The 19912-nt window shown below is 45.5% G+C and overlaps 1 protein-coding gene across 1 annotated transcript; it reads left to right on the top strand.

Moving 5' to 3' along the window:
• Positions 1–490: 490 nt before the first annotated feature.
• nr3c1 (nuclear receptor subfamily 3, group C, member 1 (glucocorticoid receptor)) lies at positions 491–19912 on the top strand. Its single transcript, XM_040172707.2, has 9 exons — positions 491–915; positions 1581–2785; positions 13005–13165; positions 13411–13527; positions 13638–13910; positions 14168–14312; positions 15003–15133; positions 15714–15871; positions 16150–19912. Exons 2-9 carry the CDS (start codon positions 1581–1583, stop codon positions 16300–16302), a joined length of 2343 nt encoding a protein of 780 aa, XP_040028641.2. The 5' UTR covers positions 491–915; the 3' UTR covers positions 16303–19912.

The following is a 19912-nucleotide window of genomic DNA, read 5'->3' as shown; positions in this document are numbered from 1 at the left end:
CAAGTACTGCATTTTTTTTGTTTTGTTAATTATCCATTAGGGGTTTGCTGATACAGCAACTTCAGTGACATGTCTTTGTGAGCCTCTGGAGACAGTACAATATGAAGACCAACAGGCAGACTATTGTCCCATAATACAAGCTGTTTATGTCATATACACTGCAGTCAAAATGACAATGCAAATATCATATTATTCACATTAGTACACTAACCACCATTGTGGAACCTGACCGTTACGGAAGTCTAGGGGCCAGTTGCACGAGATGCTGTAGTTTACTCTCGGGTGAAATAACTAATATACAAATAAACACTAGATACAAGCACATGTTAAATTGGTTTTCCATGCACATATGTGAACAACCGGAACCGAACTTCTAATAGTTTCACAGAGATGAGGTGTCTAGGTTGCCTGTGCACCTGTTGCGCAGACTACTTTGCTGCTCGGGTGCTGGCGCCCACGTGTGTATCATCATTCGTATCTCAAACCGTTTGAGGAAGTTGAGGTCGAGGTTCCGCAAACAACAAGCTGCAGTCACCCCGCGCGAGCCGCAGGTGGCGCTGCGCGTCGCGCGAACAGGTCGTCGGGTTGAGTCGCTCAGATCTCCATTTTGTCTGTTTTTCTTGGGAGGTCAGCGCCCACTTTTTAATGGCTAGCTGCGACTCTCCGCGGCTCACTCAGTGCAACGCAGTTCGCGTGACAGTTAACGGCGAGATCGAACTGGAGGATCGAAAGCTCGCGTAAGAAAACACAGCCGGCGTGACGTGTCGACTCGTTTCACCAGGTCACGCAGCGGCAGGAAGCGCCTAAAGCCACCAAACCTCGAGTCGGTGCTGCGTGTTTAGGACTGCCGCTTTCGACCAAAACAATGTTGACAGACGACCTGTGGACACGTACCAGCAATCGGTCATTTGAACGGTAAATACGAGTTTCTTTTTTTTATTTTATTCCGTTTTGAGTTGTCGTGTGTTGCATTAAGACGAATGCGGAAACGTTGAACGTTATCGCGGAACGTGCCGTTATCGGGGCTGCGTTGGACGTCGGGCTAACGTCGCTGTCAACGGCGCTCGTGCAAAAACGACTCCTCGCAGCCCCTTTTCGCCGTTAGCCGCGTTGCTACCTAGCATTCCAGCAGTTAGCCTGTCAGCGAACGCTGGCGGGTTTTTGACTTCGGTCAACTCCACAGCTTCCTGCGTGTGCTGTGCGGTCGAACGCGTGTTTGTGTGTGTTAAACGTAAGCAACATTATGGTGGATATAAGACGGGACAATGCTGTCTCTGCGCTCATGTTGACATTTTGCTAATACAGTTAGCCCTCTTTAGCTTTGTTATAAGCTATCAAGGGCGCGTGGGGAGGGGGGGCATGCTGACAACTTTCTCCAGTCTTACTCGGACGCAACATTTGTTGCTTTCTCTGCATGTTCTTGACGAGCTACCATTTTAAATGACATCACAGTTTAGTGGCATAGTGCGCGTTTGCTATTAACATTTTAACGTAAGTTGCTATGCGCTGTACTTGGCCCTGTCTTTTTAACGCTCTGTCTGTTGTGCCCCTCCCCCTCCTAACAAAACAACAACAACAAGATGGACAATGGTGGAGTGAAGAAGATAACGTATAGACGAGATGATCATCTGAGCAAATTGGTCTATACTGAAAGCCCTGAGAACGGAGGTCTGTTGAAAGTGGCTCCTCACAGTGCCATGTCCATCTCCTCTGCCACGTCTCTCCTCCTTCCATCCAGCCCTTTGATGCAGCCGGGACAGGTGCCTTACGGCCTCAGCAACAGCCCCCTCCCAGAGGAGCTCACCTCCGCCACTGCCACCGTAGGCCCCTTGTTGGAAGACCAAGAGTCGAGGTGTCTGAGCAGGGACCAGAAGCTTCATCAGCAGCAGCAGTTACTCCAGACGCAAACCTCCACCTCCTTCGGCCGCCAAACTTTGAGGGAAAATTTCCCCCAGTTGGAGGCGAGCGTAGCAGACATCTCACAGTCCTGCATGGATTCACTTATTGGGGGATCTGATCCCAATTTCTTCCACACGAAAACGGAGGATTTCTCCATGGATTTGGGTGAGCAAGACCCCATTGACCTTGACAATGCCTTCGATCACATTGGGAAAGATGTGGACGTGAACCAGAAATTTTTCACTGACAACACTTTGGACCTGCTCCAAGACTTTGAGCTCACTGGGTCCCCCTCGGACTTTTATGTAGGGGATGATGCCTTCCTGTCAACTCTGGCAGATGATTCCCTGCTCGGGGACGTGGGCTCAGAGAGGGACATGAAGCCCGTCGTGGTCGAGAGCATCAACAGCGCCGTGTCTCTCAACGGCAGCAGTGTGTCGAGTCCAGAACAGTCCGGTGCTAGCCGATGCACATCTGCCTCCCTGATCCCTACAACCACTGCTCCGTCTGCTCTGGTGAAGAAAGAAAAAGATGTCTGCTTCGTTCAGCTGTGCACCCAAGGCGTGATCAAACAGGAGAAGACGTCTGCAGGCCAGAGTTATTGTCAATTGAGCGGCACCTCCGCTACAGACATGCCCGGCTCCAGCCCCATCTCCATCTGTGGGGTCAGCACTTCCGGGGGACAGAGCTACCACTTCAACCCGAGCAGCATCAGCAGCGAAGCTCCGCAGCAGACGGAACACAGGCCGCTGTCCAGCCTGTATCTCCCGGTGACTACAATCGGCAGGGCCTGGAACAGAAACCAAGGCGTCGGGAACAACTCGGCAATGCTCCGGGCCAATGAGGCTTTCTCATGCTCTCAGTCTTATCCCACCAGCTGTGCTAGGTAAGAAATGCAGGTCCAACCCGACCGTTTCTGATCGGTCACCACAGTTATAATTTATTTATTTCCCACCCTGCATCACTATTCTATTTTCATGTAGATGGAGGCAACAGATTGTTAATCTGGATTTTCTGACAAAATGGTTGCTGGGTTACTTCTCCTCATATGTGATTAAGTAAAGACAATCCAAATGAGATGCAGCTGCACAGCACTCGCACCATAGCTGTCCTGGTTTCTTATTGTGTCTTGCATCGAGTCCTCTTGTGTTGAGTGTCTTTCATTGTCCTGTACTGCCAGCACCTTTGGACTGCCTTTCTTTTCTTTTCAGCGTGAACACAATGCGGTGGTTCACATTCGGTTTCTGAGCCACTTTCCTCACGTTTTTCACCCGAGAAATGTCGGCGTCAAGTACTCGCTGACTTTTAATGACATCAGCCGAATTATTGTTAATCGGTGCTGTTTTGTGGATTACATGTTTCATAATGTGTATTTGGAAATAGTTTCAAATTGATTAAATGAAAACGCATGAATGAACGCATGAAACGAATGAATTGAACCAGTAAACATAGGATCAGACAGACATCATACACCCTAAACCTCCACCACACCTATTCAATTATTACCACTATTAGCGTCATAATTAGTTTTGACATTTAAATTGGGTATTAATCGGTGCAGATTTCATGCTCTACTTGTGGTGTAACTTGAGCAGGCTCACTTTATCTATCTAATTTCCCAATGAAAAATGTGGGATTCAGACACGGGCACGTGTCTCTATGCTCGCATGTTGGCGTAATAAACAAAATCCAGACTTTATTGGGGCGGCGCTCTCGCTGTTTTTAAACCAAGTTGACATATCTGCGTGTGTGTGCGCGCGCTGCTTAAGACACGCTTTCGACAAAGAAAGCGGACGACAGGCAGCGCCATTGACTAAAATGTTTGTGACACTGTAAAATGAATATAATATATCTAGCACCAAAAATGGCCGCACGCATTTCCATATACCGTGCAATGAGTCAATATATTGACTTTTGCAACAGGCCTAGTAAATATAGAGGCTTAAACAAAATAAGGGTGTTACATTATGTGTTACCTAACTTTAGTGCAACATTTGAGCTAATTAAAAGGATGATTAGTGCACAGTGGAGGGCACTTTGGAAAATATTTCTTGGATGGTGTCATCTCCCTTAAAGTTAAGTGAAAGATTACGTCAAGGTGTCACATGTGCGCATGAGTTGCAAAGCATATTTTACAGTTTTTTTTTCAACACAATTGATATGTAACAATAACCGCAAAGATAATTGGTTGCTGGTAGAAGCATCCTTCCAAATCCCGTTTTATAGCCACAGTGAAACAAACTGCCAGACTCTTATTTTTCCCCGTCGGATGATTGATGAGGAGGTGGACATTTTTCACATTTTGATTTAACCAAAAACGCATCTAACAGGTTTAGTTTGCAGTGTTGGTTGCCATAGCAAGCACATGGAGCTTGTTTAAAAAACAAGTGTTTGTTCTTAAACAACAATGCCTGTGTTCATCTTTTTAAGTTACTTATTCAAACAACTCATCATGCTAGGGCGGCCTCCTGCAGCAATAAGCACCAAGAGTCCAAAACGATGTGCCGCTGTCATATTTTTCTTTCGTCAATTTGTGTTTATGGCAAATCTTAACTGAACTACGAGCTTTTCTGTTACGTTTCTTGCTTGATCAGCTGGTTGGCTTTGCTCGGCCTTTTGCAGAGCTATTCATCCTCTCAGCGGTGGGGGGGGTCATGAGGATGTTGCAGGCATATCTCTTCATCCTTCAGTTGCATTAAGACCAAATTAAACCTACGATGTGCGCCGTCTTCCCTTGGAGCAGGTGTGTCCCCTAGAAACGTAGCTAACAGTTTGACTGGGGGGACGAATGACTTGTGGCCGTCAGAGTCGTCAGGCCCGTAGAGGAAGAAGGAAGCTCTGTAGCAGAGCGAAAAGAAAAACCTCGCCCCGTTCTGCTGACTCACTCATGGAATTTTGCTTGATCTTTATTTACTTCCTGTACGTTCTCGTTTAGATGTCTTTGTCTCCACGCAGCCCAACAAAGGGTCTTCTGTACGGTTCCTCCTCTCTTGCCCTGTAGTATTGGATGTGTTTGTCTGTGAATGTGCCCTTTTTTGAGATCCAGTCGTAATGCGGCTGGATAGAAATTCTTCGCCCAGAGGTGTGTCAGCCATGTTTTTTTACATGCTCATCTTTTGTCTGTCATACATTCACGCCGCCTGATTCAGCGTGTTTAACGAGGAGTGATCAGCTTAAAGATTGGCACACGGAAGGGCGTTTCTTCAACGCATCCGAGATGTGGTTGTTGGTCCTTTCATTTGTGATAATTATGACCATAACCAGATGGGAGAGACACAAAATATACACCCAGTCTTTTTTTCGCACATGGCTTTGATTTTCCAGTCTCTCTGTTCTGCACAGATGTTTGTATTATGCTTGTGCGTTCAAGTGTGAGCCCGGATAATTGTGTTTGTGTAGGTGTGCGGGTGTCCGATGTGTATTGGCTTATCAGTGTGAGAGCTTAGCATGTGCACGTCTCTCCAGAGCGTGTGAGTTGGTTTTTGTGCTGCGCCCCGTAGGCCCGGGCTGCGTGACATTTCGTAGCTCGATACCAGCCGTGCTGTTTCGGGCACTGCGTGGTTGGCCAGTTGGCATCGGGTCGCCGTCTCGCCGAGCTTCTCACGCAACAACGGTGCTCCATCCTGGCACCGCGCAGCCGACCTGCCGCGGCTCGCCGCTCTGCACCGCGGCACGCCAGCAGCCGCTCGTAATCTTGGTATGCGTCACGTCGCAAGGTCGCCGGGGTTAACGTCTCCCATGCCCAGGCAGTTCATTTTTGGCCTCGCAGTTTTACGGCCTGACTAAGTGGGACTCACAAACAACTGGTTCTCACACAACGAAGAATGCGTCACCTTGAGTAATGCCAAGTTTTCTTTCTAATTTGGAACAACACACACCCTTATCATATGATAATTGATTCAAATGTGGCATGACCTGATCCGTGGATGGCTGCACTCAAAGACAACGCATTCTTGTGAAAAACAATTGTAATGACCACTCATCTAATTTTGGTTTTATTTCTTGTTACGCCTTTGATTGGCCCAGCCCATAGACCTAATTCTTTTGTAATGACATAGCCATTAATTACGCTCCTGAGGTCATGTTAATTATAATGCAATTATAATGTAGTTTCCTGGAATTAGTAGAGACGTCTGACTTGATGTTGCATACCTGAGGAAGTTGTTTGCATGAGGCTGACTGCGTAGGGTTCACGTCGTGCGTTGAGACAGAGCCGCGTTGTGTAGCTTCCACGTGTGTGCAGTGTTTTTTTTTGTTCAAATGAAAGGTCATTCATTCAAGCTTTCACTGATGTACTGCGTGGAGATAGATTTGTACGTTAAGTTCACGTTTTCATTTTCTCGTTTCTGTCTGCTGAATATTACCTAGACACATAAAACATTTAGGTTAGTTATCAATACACAGAAAATGAATCCACAAATGTTTTTTTCCCTTTTTCAAAGCGAAAATGCTAAGTTTGCAATTTAAAGCTCTCATCTAGGGCTTTAGTGTTGTGAAAGGCATTTTACTGTACCATATATAAATTATTTTAGAAAACAAAAAAGACATAAGGATATCCTGTTAGTTACGGTCCTAATATTAACTGACGGATAATAATTAATATGCCGAGGTCAGTGACTCAGTCTGCTGAATATTCAGTCAGAAAATCACCTGAAATCTGTTGACGCTTCTTCTTTATCACAGAAAACAGTTTTACACTTTACCCCAGCTGGTTTCCTTGCATCCTGAATGAGAATTTAAAAAAAAATACTTGAAATGCAAAGCTCCACAGCTTCCTATGGAAACATTTTCGTACTGTGCTGGAATTTATCTGCAGGCCGTTTTCATTATGGCTGCTTCCACTCGTTTTATTTTCATATCCGCTTGCAATCCTTCTGACAAATTTGGCAATTTTATTTGTAGACTCTTGAGAGAACAATGAACGAAGGAGAGTTAAAAGTGAAGAGTTGAAGAGTTGCACTATTGTTTGATGATGCTGATGATTGGTGTGTGTCAGGATCAGGAATCATGAAACATTTATTGCCAAAATATGTCAAACATACAAGGAATTGGTCTTGGCGGTTGGTGCGTGACAGTAGACAGTGTAACAATAGACAAGACAGCAGTGCACAAGTAATAAAATAAAGCAAAATGAAATGCTAATGTAATGGGTTAGTAGAATAATGCTATGGGTTAGTATAAAACAAAAGCATAAAGTTAAAAAAATATATATATATATTAATCATAAAGAGCGCTAGCGAACAAGTGACAAAGTGACGACAAAGTGAAAAATTGCAGTTAAAGTGACGTGCAGTATGAAGGGGAGTGACCGGTGGAATGTTAGTCAGTCAGTGGGGGACCGGGCTCTGTTGATGAGCCCGACTGCCGACAGGAAGAAACTGTTCGTGTGGCGGGAGGTCTTAGTCCTGATGGACCTCAGCCTCCTGCCAGATGGAAGGGGCACAAACAGGTTTTGTCCGGGGTGTGTGTTTATATGAATCGTTCCGTTGTTGCTTTGTTTGAGCTGTGACTGCAGGGCCTCGGGAGCAACCTGTTGAATGTGTGCTTTTTGGTGAGCTGTAATGGGCTCACGAGGACAGCTCTGAGAATATAGAACCTCCTCAACCTGTGTGACCATTGTGACGGATCAGCTGTGTGACGCACCAGTGGGGGGGGGGGGTGTAATTTTTTTTTATAGTAATCTTTATTAGTATTTATTACTTTATTATTATTTTCTTTATATAGTAATATAAAGTGTATATGGTGTAGTAGAAAAATCAGACAAAGGTAAATCATGTCAGAATTTTGTGCACCATTAATGTGACCTATAATTTGAACAAGGCAAGGCCATTTTATTTGTATAGCAGATTTCAAAAAGGAAATTCAAAGTGCTTCACATAAAACCATTAAAAACCAACAAACATCCAAATATAAAGCAAGGAGGTTTATATTCGGTTAAGAACATTGATCCATTGAAATATAAAATAAACAGTCATTAAAAGGATTTAAAAAAAAGTTAAGATTTGAAATAGAATAAAATTGTATGTAATATAATTTAAGAATGTCTAAGAATTCCGACTGAGACATTTACAAGACGGTCAATTGAAGGCAGCAGCAAACAGATAAACAGAAATATTTTAAGGGGTAAGGGGGTCAAGATGAAAAACTTAAATAATGTGGTTACGTAAGTAGGGGTGGGGGAAATTTTTCGATTTCTCTCGATTCTCTCGAGAACGATTCGGTCTCGATTCAGAAAAGTTAATAATCGGAATTTAAAAAAAAAAAGCCCGTCTCGCGCGAGAAGTGTGAAGTCTTTCTTCAGTCTGTGCTGTTTTGAGAGCAAGCTGTGGTCGGAGGTGTTATTTAATGCACTGCGATCTGGCACACACCCCTCAGTTCTCTCCCTCACTCGCCAGTCTGTCTGCCTCCCCCTCCCTCACTTTCTCTCTCTCTCTCCGCCCCCCTGTCTTTGCTTCCTGCAACCAAGGGCAGGGACGTTGACTGTCAGCAGAAGATTTTCAGCCACTGCGAATCACGTTTTATATCTTAGCCTGTGTGTGCGTGTGTGCGTGTGTGCGTGCGTGCGTGTGTGGATGTGTGCTCGCATGGATGTGTGCGTGCGTGTGTCGTCACGAGCGCTGTGGCAGGCGGGCGGATCATACCGGGCTGCCGTGACGCTCTCACTCTCCTGACCTACTTTCCCTCCATCCTGACCACAGCTGGCGCCGAGTTAGCGCACCAGATCAACTCCTCACTTTACCGATATTAACGCGCTGTCCTGTTACCGCCATTTTTCTCTATTTAGTTTGTGTTGTGTTTTGACACTGAATAGGCTTATAGAAAGTCCCTTCATTGAGGGTAAGAGGATGCGGCTAAGTCTGTGAGCTGTGCCCCCCCCCTTCTTACTTTTGTGTGCAGTTGAGTCAGCAATGCCAAAAAATTGAGAGCGGGTGCCACCCACATCCAGCTGAAGGTATTGTTGTTGGGCAAACGGCAGCAGCGGGCTGCGACGCCACCTCGCACCTACACATGCAGTCGCCTACAGCTAAAATGATGGAAACGCTCTTCCTTAGGCCTTGTTTTTCTTGTACTCAGCCAGATTGAAGCCAACCTGTGTGCTGCACTCGGAAGAATGCAGCTGTTATTGAAGGGTTTATCAATAGGGGGGCAGTGACTCCGGGGAGGGGGGGGTGGGGGGGGTATCACGTGTAAGACCATCTCTCTTAATAGCTGGTTTCGTGAACTAAAGCAATGGGCCGTAAACACGCCCGATGACCTTCATGGCGCAGTGAATACTTTAGCACTCATGGAGACACGCTGTCTGTTGTCAAAGCGTGCAGCGATTTTTGAGAGAAGTCTGGTCTTATGACCAGACAGACGCAGGCTCCCCGACTGTGATTCAGAGCGTAGTGACCAGTTCCCATTCTATTTCGATGGCCCTCACCTCGGGGAGGGAGCACTTCCTTCTGCTCCCTTTGTGCTCAGTTAGTTACCGTTAGGGTTGACCATTGCGCTAACATTTCTATCGGTAGCAGCGATCTCCACAGTACATCACAACTGCAGTTCGGCGCGTGCTGCCACTCAGCCAGGTGTTTGTGCAAATCATCAACAATCAAATTATTTTAGGACAACCGGTTGAAAGGAATGACTGTTCGAATCATTCTGTGAAATACGTCTTTTTAAAGGTGGCTGCCGCTGCAGAAAGTTGATTCATAGTTAATGCACAAACGCATTGTCCAAAAAAGAGCTATCAGGGTTTTGCGATGATATAGGTCGAACGACACGTGACCTACCTGCTGCGCTGCTCGTGACACTCCCAGCGAAAAGGAGATTACGATCAGTTAAGCAGGGCACTGGGCCACAGGCATTAAGTGGCTCGGCTCATTTAAACCCGGCTCTGATTGATCACAGGCGTGAGCGGTTAACTTTCTCCACGCCGCGCCCGTCGAGGTCGAGGCCCGTGTCCGGGTGTCTCTGCCTCCGAGCTGTAGCTCTGGCCGATAGTAAACTCCGAGGGAATGCGAGGACTTCCTGTCGATGGCATGCACTAACTTCAACAGATGGTTTTCAGAAAGGGGAAACGCGGTTTACCCGTTTTGCAGTTTCCATCGTTTTGTTCGTGACCAGCCACAAACAACTGATTTGTCTGATTTGTTTGCCTAGTTGACTGATTCCAGGGAGAGTTTAGAGAAAACAATGCAAATCTGTGACGACGTCTTAAGCTTTCTTTTTCGTTGTAAACGTATCGACGCCGCTGTAATAGGATTTGAACCAGCAGCACCCGGCCTTCTGGTAAAGCTGCCCTGATGTCTCGCTGCCAGGGGGGGGGAGATGATGAAGGATGAACTGGTTCACCCACCTCTGACATCATCACTTTGAACTCATTAGCCTCTTCCAAACAACCTGGTTGTTAAAACGGCATTATTTTGCGGCTTGAAGGGCGTGCGAGCGCGTCCGTGTTTTGTCTCATCGAAGTCGGTTGGGGAAACCCCACATAAACCCGCGTGAGACAGATGGCATGCGGTTCACTTCATTGCAGCGGCACAGCTTTGGTACGAGCTGTATACATGTCGTGGGACCCTTCGGCCCGGCCAGTGTTTTCTGCAGGATAGTTGGCTGTTCTCCCAACGGCAGGAATTCACACTCGTCTCGGCCGTGTGTTTACAAAGAATTCAAATAACAAGACAAGGCGATACTGTCAACAAGGCGGCATATTGCCAACTGGAAAATATTAATTTGATGAAAACTGACTGCATGAAATCAAGAGAAAATAAATGTTTCTATAATGAGAATATTGTGATTCCTTTATCACAGTCCCAGTTTCATCCAACGTCGTTGCTCACACGCTAAGAGGATGCTGTCCACAGCCAACAGTGTTCTTAATGTTGTTATTCACTGGGTATATTCCTTTTTTAAAAGGCGTTTGTAGAACCAAAGATAACGTCATGTTGGTACACTTGATATTCCGATCATGACAAAGCAACTTGTAAGAGCATGTTCATAGTTTTGGATTCCGATATCTGATTGTGTTGCGTTTCATCTTCCCGCCTCTTCACCAAAGAATGATTTATAGGGTTTCTGTCTAGTGTCCTTAATAGAATTTGATTATTATTCTAAGCGCGGGCACTCTTGAATAGCTTGATCTTTTGGTTTTAATGTGTCACTGGTTTTAATTAAATCTGCCTTCTCCCTCACCACCGGGTCGAGAGCTCAGTGAGCCCCCACTTTGGGGGCTCACTGAGCTGCTTAAACTCAAATATTTGTTTGTTGTACGTTATTAATTGCTGTAAAATGTTAAAACCATGACTCATTCTCTATACATGTAAAACAAGTAGCTCTGACTGCTGCACGCCTGTAAAAATAAACTGCTGCCTGCTGAAGAGCAACATCAGCTGTTACGGCAACGCACGGTATGACTGAAGAACTGATACCGTGAGGAAATCTGACACCAGTGTAGCACACAGCCTACTTCTTACCTTCTGTACAATGCATAGAGTGGTGTATTGAGGGGACTTTGATAGCAAGCACAAGTCCTCTGTATTGACCGACGTGTATTAAATAGCGTATTATTTCATACACTTTCACCCTGTTGTTTAGAAAGGTTTGATTTGTATCTGACTCAGTACCTGTGAGACTCGATTGGCCATCAGCGAGTCATGTCAGTGATTGGGTTGTGCGGTGAAAGTGGAGTATGTAAGTTCACATATGCTCGACATATTGAACTATTCTCTGTAGTTTTTGGGATGTTGGTTTTGCCGGTTACCCTCGTTGTCTTCTTGCCACTTCAAAGGGCATTTTGTTTGAGCGCTCTAGCGGAGTAGAGGGTAACGTGGCGGCGAGTTTACACAGAGCTTTGCCAGTGAATCCCCCCCCCCAAATCCCCGCGCTCCATTAGACAAACAGAGCCAAAAGAGCTTTGACGGCACTGTTTCCTAGTTTGGGCAGATTTTAGCTAAAATTTCAATAAAAATTATGATGTACTGTTTTAAGGTGATTTAGTGGTGTTAAACTAAACTCCCAACTTCTTGCCTGTTCGAGTTACATACTGTTTTGATTATAAAAGGTAGCATTGCTTTCACCACAGTCTGTAATTAACTAGCCGTGCTATTCATCGGCACACGTCATCATTTACTCAGCTTCTTGAGAAAGGTGAAACTTTGAAAAGTCCCTAATCCCTAGTTTAGCTATGTTGACCTAAATAGCTTTCTACTGACGGCTAAACCTGTTCACAAACAATGGCTTCCTAAGTCACTAAAAACCCCTATGAGGTATACTATGGGTAGGAGGTAGAGCCTCGGGACGCCGCTCACTAAACATCAACACACGGGCACATTGAAATTAAGTTTTATTACATTGTTTCGTGTAGGGTTGTATAACTGACGCGCCCCCCCCCCCCCCCCCCCCCCCCTTCCCCTGGATCAACGTGTGGGTGTGGAGGGACGGATCAGAGCAGCCCTTATCAAAATTAAAAAAGGCTTTGTCGCCAACGGGGTCACAGGCCGACACAGTTAACTAACCTCTCGCCGTGGACAGAGCGCTCTGTTTGTTGTGGCCACACCAGCTTCAGGAAGGGGGGGCGTGGACCGATCTCAGCATGGATGCTGCAAAGTCCTGACGTCCTCTAGTGGTGGATTTGAAAAAGTGCATTTTAACCAGATGTTTACTGAAGACTGAACACAATTGCAGTTTGGATCAAATGTGTTTCTCTCTGGATTGGACTTGGAACATCTGCAACTATTTTGTGATACTTAAGATTGTTTCACACTTTCTCAAACACAAAGTTAAGATTGTAGTCATTGTTTTGGGGTAAAACTCACCAACACTCTTTCCAGTGTATCCTTGTGGTCCAACGTGTCCATCCCTTTAAAACAGTTGTGTTTTCCTTTAAAGTTTAAAAGCTGTATGGTTTTAATCCAGAATTACTAGGAGGGGTGGGGATTCCTGCGCTTACCGGCACATTCTTTCCTTACTGGCATTGCCTCCACCTGTAGATTGTTGTGCACGAGGCAATTAAAGTGGGTATCGATTACTAGAAAAACCTTTCAGAGAGTTCAGAAACCCGACACAGAACTTTTCAGAGTGACTGAATACCCTTTTCTTCTGTCTCCTCTCTCCCCCCTCTCCAGTTCCGCCTCCAGACAGGAAGTGGTCACTGCCACCGCCTCAACCCCGGGGAAGAGCGGGTCTCGTAAAATCTGCCTGGTGTGCTCTGACGAGGCTTCAGGCTGCCACTACGGCGTTCTCACCTGCGGCAGCTGCAAGGTGTTCTTCAAGAGAGCAGTGGAAGGTATCCGGAAGCCCCCGTTTTCTCCTCCCTGACCGATTCATCTTGTGTTCATCCCCTGTGATAAACTCAGTGGTCACTGACCTGTCTTAAATGCTGGAGTCATTTTGGCTATTAAGGCGGAGGCCTAATCACTGGGAGGTAAAAGGCCGGGGATACAGCGAAATAGTTTATCCCCCCCCCCCGGAGTGTGGGACGACAGCGATAGTTAATGACCATTTTTAATCTTCCTCCTCTGTGTGGCTCAGGGCAGCATAATTACCTGTGTGCTGGGAGGAACGACTGCATAATAGACAAGATCAGGAGGAAGAACTGCCCGGCCTGCCGCTTCCGCAAGTGTCAGATGGCAGGCATGAACCTGGAAGGTATGTCGTGAAGCCCGCCGATGGCGGCCAAACGCGGGCCGTCGTTCAGGTCGCTCCTGTCTCCTCTTTCGGCTTTTCTTTTAATTCTTTCCCTAATTGCTCCTCTGCAGCGCGCAAAACCAAGAAGCTGAACCGCTTAAAGCCGAACAACCCGCCCGAGCTCACTCCCGCTCCGCCGGTCGAGGCACGCTCCCTCCTACCCAAGTGCATGCCTCAGCTCATTCCCACCATGCTGTCCCTGCTGAAGGCCATCGAGCCGGACACCATCTACGCCGGCTACGACAGCACCCTGCCCGACACCTCCACCCGCCTCATGACCACGCTCAACAGGCTGGGCGGCCGGCAGGTCATCTCTGCGGTCAAGTGGGCCAAGGCTCTGCCAGGTTAGTGGCTGACTGTGTCAGTAGTAGTAGTAGGGGGGACGGAGGGGGGGGTGGGGCGCGTGTCCATTGCAGTAGGTGTCCACCGTGTGGATGTATTCAAAAGTAGCTGCTATTGGTAGATATGAGAGAAGACAAAGATGGGACACATTGAGAAAAGGGTTTCAGATGAAAACACGTATGTGTATTTGGTGGCTCTCAGTGTCACGTTGCGACCGCGTTGGCAGCCGGCTGAAGTATTGCCACGTCCTTCCCCGCAGGTTTTAGGAACCTGCACCTGGACGACCAGATGACTCTGCTGCAGTGCTCCTGGCTCTTCCTCATGTCCTTCGGCCTGGGATGGAGATCTTACCAGCAGTGCAACGGCCACATGCTCTGCTTCGCACCAGACCTCGTCATCAACGAGTATGTGCTGCCCCATTTTGTGTGTGTTTGTGTGTGTGTCATCTCCAGAGAACCAAACCGTGACTGCCGTCAGTAATCAGTGCTTCATCCTCGTAGACTTGATGACTCCGATCGTAAGCAGGGCTCTGAGTGTAGTGAGTCTGGTGCTCCGGGCTGTAATGGGCCTTTTTGATTTGTTTTTCCGTTTTTTTTTCTCCATGATCACAAACTGAAAGTTAATAGGATCATAATTAATATCTGATTATGTTTTGCTCTCCATTCGCCCGCCTCAAGACAAAATTCAGCTACAGCCTTTTTCAGATTGTTTTATTTGAATTAGATTGTGACAGGCGTGAAACAATCTTTCTTAATTTGGTTAAAGCCTTTTGGCAATTTCTTCTTTGGATTGGATTGGATGGAATGAACAAGCAACCTCAATCATACATTTCAAGATGTTTGTCCCCGCTTTTACTTTCACCCACAATAATAAGTTCACACTCTGTCATGAAAAAATGAAAAATACATTGTCAACCTTCTGGAAGAAAATGAGATCCACCAATTGGCTCGTAGCAAGACCTTGAACATTTAATCAGCAGCGATATTACGGTGCGCTGCTTCATCTCCCTGAATGAGGTCACACAAACCACCCTTATAAATCCTGTGTGACGGCAGGAGTCCCACTATTTAACCCGTACTGTCTGATTCCACCAGCGAGCGGATGAAGCTGCCCTACATGGCCGACCAGTGCGAGCAGATGCTGAAGATTTCCAGCGAATTCGTCCGGCTCCAGGTTTCCCACGACGAGTATTTGTGCATGAAGGTCCTGCTGCTGCTCAGCACAGGTCAGACTTTTCACTTTAGAGCAGCTGAACTGTCACATGTTGAAGGCGCGGTCGCGTTTGTGCATCATTGCATGAGCTATTCCTCCGATCAGATATTATCAGATAATATTTACTTATGCAGGACAGAACTTTACCAGCTCACTTAACTGACAGGCAGTTATGGTAAATACGTCTTAACAGGGCTGCCTGGTTTGATACAGAAAAGTACACCGCAAGCACATATCTCCACTTTGTGCTATGTCCGAGGTAATGGGATGCAGGAGAATTGAAGACGTAAGCAAAGACCTTTATAATTAAAACAATTAAAAAAACAATTTAAAAGATATACAAGTTACAGTTCACACATCGGCCCTCAGGGCGCTTAGCTTTGTTCTTGCACACGTAATTGCTCCATGCTGCAAAGTATTGCCGAGAGTTCACCCTGAAAATGACTTGATGTATATTAATCCGTTGCCCTTAAGCGCCCTTCACTGCCTGGACATGAACATTTAAAATGTAAAGGGTGTCCCTCCTCCTTTGTGGTGTACATTACATTATCATTATCTCCATCGCAGAAGTTGACCTTTGGTTTCTCCCGCAGTGCCAAAGGACGGCCTGAAGAGCCAGACGGTGTTCGACGATATTCGGATGTCGTACATCAAGGAGCTGGGAAAAGCCATCGTGAAGCGCGAGGAGAACTCCAGCCAGAACTGGCAGCGTTTCTATCAGCTGACCAAGCTGCTGGACTCCATGCATGAGGTGCAGAGGTCGTTCGTTTCCCCCTTTGGCCTTACTTTTATTCCTAGGACTTCCTAGAAGGTTACAACATGATTGTACCCGGTCCGCCTCGTGCTTATTTTGTGAAATCAGACCGTCCGTTATGTTTCAATGAACACCTCCCTCCAAGCCATTTGTATCCCAATATCTAGAGATGCATCTTTTTTGTCTCGAAACAGCCAAATGCCACATGTGTGTTTGTCACATTCCTCCCCTAACACATTGTCTTCTCCCTCCCCCACCCCCCTGTGCGTCCCCAGATGGTCGGCGGACTGCTCAGCTTCTGCTTCTACACCTTCGTGAACAAGTCCCTGAGCGTGGAGTTCCCAGAGATGCTCGCCGAGATCATCAGCAACCAGTTACCAAAATTCAAGGCCGGGAGCGTCAAGCCTCTGCTCTTCCACCAGAGATGATTGTGACCCGTAAAACAGACACGATGCCTTAAAATCCACCCACCTCACCAATCCCCCCCGGCCCCAAACCCCCTCTTCTCCTCGACGATGAAAGGAAGCAGGATCCGCGGCGAGGGGTGAATGACGTGTGTGAGCGCGAGCGTGTGTCATGGCCGTCGGGTCCGGAGGGAGTCTAGAGATGTTTGTAACAAGTAGGAAGTGTTTGTGAGATTAACGATAATCACAGAGAGATATAGGCCAACATCCACGTGGTCTCAGGTTTCTTACCTTCAAATCCAGAACAATATCTAAGGTAGATAAACAGATATCTATGTACAGGTTCTGATAGCATTTTCTACATTTTCAAATTGTAACGGTTTATATAAATGTCCAGGTTGTCACCCGGGACGCTAACGAAGCTTACTTGATATGAGGCGCTCTTAAGTAGGCTTTTAGACTGTACGTTGCTCATTTAGTTTTTATAGCAGATTTTAACAATGTTTTATCTCTAATATAGTAGAGGGGGGGGGGGGGGGGGTCTTCTGTAAATCTAAACAGTATTGTTGATTTACTGTTGGTCATGCATCGTTAAAGGACGATTCCTCACACAAGCTTCCCTCTTGCAGGTTTTACCCGAGTCGGTCAGAAAAGGGAAAAGAATGTGCCTTTTTTTGCGTCACATCTCATCAAAGCCATCTCTTGCTTCCTGTTCAAGGCGTGCTCTCTTAAACCCGCCACGATATCCCTTCATCGTATGTTGATTGTACTTTTTATGTTACATGCAAGTTACAAGTTTTTCCCCTCTTTTTCTTTTGTCCAATGGCCGTGTTTATCAGTAGAAGCAGCAGCTCGGCCCAACCTCGATGTGCATGCGATATCCACACACTCAACTCCTTAAGGGCGATTAGAGCACTTTGTACCCAACAAACGGCTTTAAAGGACTGTGAAGAAAGACTGCCCAAAAATAGCCCAATAATGGAATGACAGAACAATATGTTAGATACCTGCGTCTACCAATCAGAAGAGAGGGCATGTTTTGTTGTTTGCAAAGTTATGTCATGTTTGATTCATCTGGGAGACTCATTTCTGTTTTTTAGCATTGCTCAAATAACCGTTCTTTTGTTAAACTGACCAACATGCCATTGGGATTCTGGCACCGATAATCCTTTTACAGTATGTTCTGCTACATTCTGCAATGTGCGTTTATTTGCTCGGTCGTTTCCTCTTGTTTCACACTCTATGCTAAGCTAAGCTAACTGGCTCCTGGCTCCAGCTTCCTATTAAGCGTACACTAATGAGACGTTTTCCTAACTGTCAACGATCCGTTTCAATATGAACGACGTAGATGAAAGACCGCTCGTGTATACGACTTTTTAGATCGGGCAGATTCATTACCCAGTAAACCTCCCACAGCTGCTGATAACCTTTGACCCCTCCCGTTTAAGCCTTCTGCTCTTGGAACGCCCAGTAGGCACCTTGTCTTTAATACATTTACATGCCTGTCTGTTAGCTAGTCGAGCCCCAATGTTGGAAAGAACTCATCGGCCTCCTCATGATGTCACGGACTAGGGAGGCAGGCCAAGTGGACCCTTGTATTCTCTGAGAACTGTTTCTGTGCCAAACTCCAGTTTTGTCTGTTTCCAGTGATGCTGAAAGTCTGATCAGCGATTGCATCAGTAGAGGGGAAACTAGTTCACGTATTGAAACTCATGAATTTGTCAAATGATCGGAGCTGCTGTCCGCTGGATAGAAGTCCTTGTTAATGAGTGATAGCTGAGCGCTGTTTGTAACAGATGGGTTGTGTGCTCACACGGCATCGCGTCGGCCCGCCAGCATCCCTTCTGTGTGTGTGTGGATTTGAAATGTGCTGCAACATTTTCATCAGTCGTCAGCTCAGTTTGTCATGATGCATGTGTCTAACGCACAATATAATCCAGGTTTGATCTGAATGTTAAGCTTAGAGGAACTAATTCAATAAAAATGCTTTTGACAGATTCAAGCAGATGAAAGCGAATGAACTGCCAGTTTAAGATAATTGGATAAACATGTAAAGTGAGCGATAACAAAGCACTCATTTAAAATAAAATGTCATTGTTTTGCTCTTGGTAAAGTATCCCAACTTCAAATACAAAAGCAGTTGTTATACATCTTGTAGCGCTTCCCATGTTTAGGTCATTAAAATGGAGTCATTGAATGTCTGATTCCTGCAGTACGTGCTTGTAAAGTCATTTAATGTCGGGTCAGTTTGGATCCCCGCAATGTGTCTGCTTCTGTGACTTATGGTGTGTTTCTCCGTCATGATTAGGACATTTCTATTAACGTGCTGCCGCCGTCGTCTTTCATAGTTACCCAGGCTCAGAAAAAGGATTTTATTCTGTTTATTTTTTTGCCGATGTTCATTCAAAATTGAAAACCATCCTCATTAACTGCATAGCGGTTGCCATGGGTTACTTTCACATTCAGTGTATACCAATCTCTGCTGCTGTTTATTTAAACAGGTGTGTTTATACACACACACACAAACTTGCGCACTTGCCTCTTCTTACTCAAAATGTATCTGTGCTTACTTACTATTTTTGAGGAGGACAACAGAATATGCAATAGAAACGACAGATTATCTGTAACCTTCACATAACCAGAGGTGGTCGCTTCTTTTATCCACTCTTTTTCCAGTATAAGCTATTTTCCTTCAGGAGATTCACATTTAACATATCTCTGCAGGCCAGAATTTCAGGTATACTTAGTCAGTAGTCAGTCTCGACCGACTGCACACAAAAAGCCTATTTTATGTTCGACTACAAGGTGACCAAAGCAAGCACAGACAAATTTAACGTGTCGGTGTGTAAACAAAGTAGCTCCTGGAAGACAAATGTACAGTTCTTTGTTTTGATTTTTTTTAATTTTCTTTTTTTTATGCCAACTTGGTCAAATTGTTTAATACTGTGAATAGGAGTCAGTCTTTTTCACACACAGACTGTTTGTGAAAGTAATCGACCAGCTTGAATCTACACAAGGAAAGGTTTGCACTATCTAAATATTGTTTGAAAAGCTATTTTGTATAAAGCGTATGCAGACATAAACTTTTCAGAATTATCAAGGGCAGATCATGTTTTACTGGTATATGCTTTCTCTTAAAAAAAAAAAACGTTTGCATAATAAAAAAATGATGTGTGTGTGTATATAATCCATTGTAAAGAAGTGTATTTGTCTCCAAATAATACGTTTTTCGATACCTAGCCCTCTATTATTTCTCATCTGTAGTGTGATTTCTGTTGATTAAAGGTCAAACTGTATGTCTTTGTGTGGTGCTTCTCCAAACAAGGAACCGCATGCAGATGTTTGCCATGATTGAAGCGGTACGCGACTTGTATGAAACTTTTTTATCCAGCACCAATCCAGTCATTGAATACATGAGCTCAGCATCATGGGTCGTTGAAGAGTTGGAGTTTTATTGAAATTCTCATTGCATTCATGCAAACATCTGTCCCCTCCAGTAGCATCACCGAGAGGTTTATGACCTAAACTTCTCCGTCTCAATTGTTCTTTTTTTTTTTTTTAATAAATGAAGTTGTATAAAGACTGTCAAGCACCATAGAAAGCCTGTATTTTCAAATAAAACTACTTAATCCTA

This window comes from Gasterosteus aculeatus, chromosome 4, assembly GCF_964276395.1.
Source record: "Gasterosteus aculeatus chromosome 4, fGasAcu3.hap1.1, whole genome shotgun sequence".
Classification (NCBI taxonomy): domain Eukaryota; kingdom Metazoa; phylum Chordata; class Actinopteri; order Perciformes; family Gasterosteidae; genus Gasterosteus; species Gasterosteus aculeatus.
This window is presented reverse-complemented; position numbering and strand designations above follow the sequence as displayed.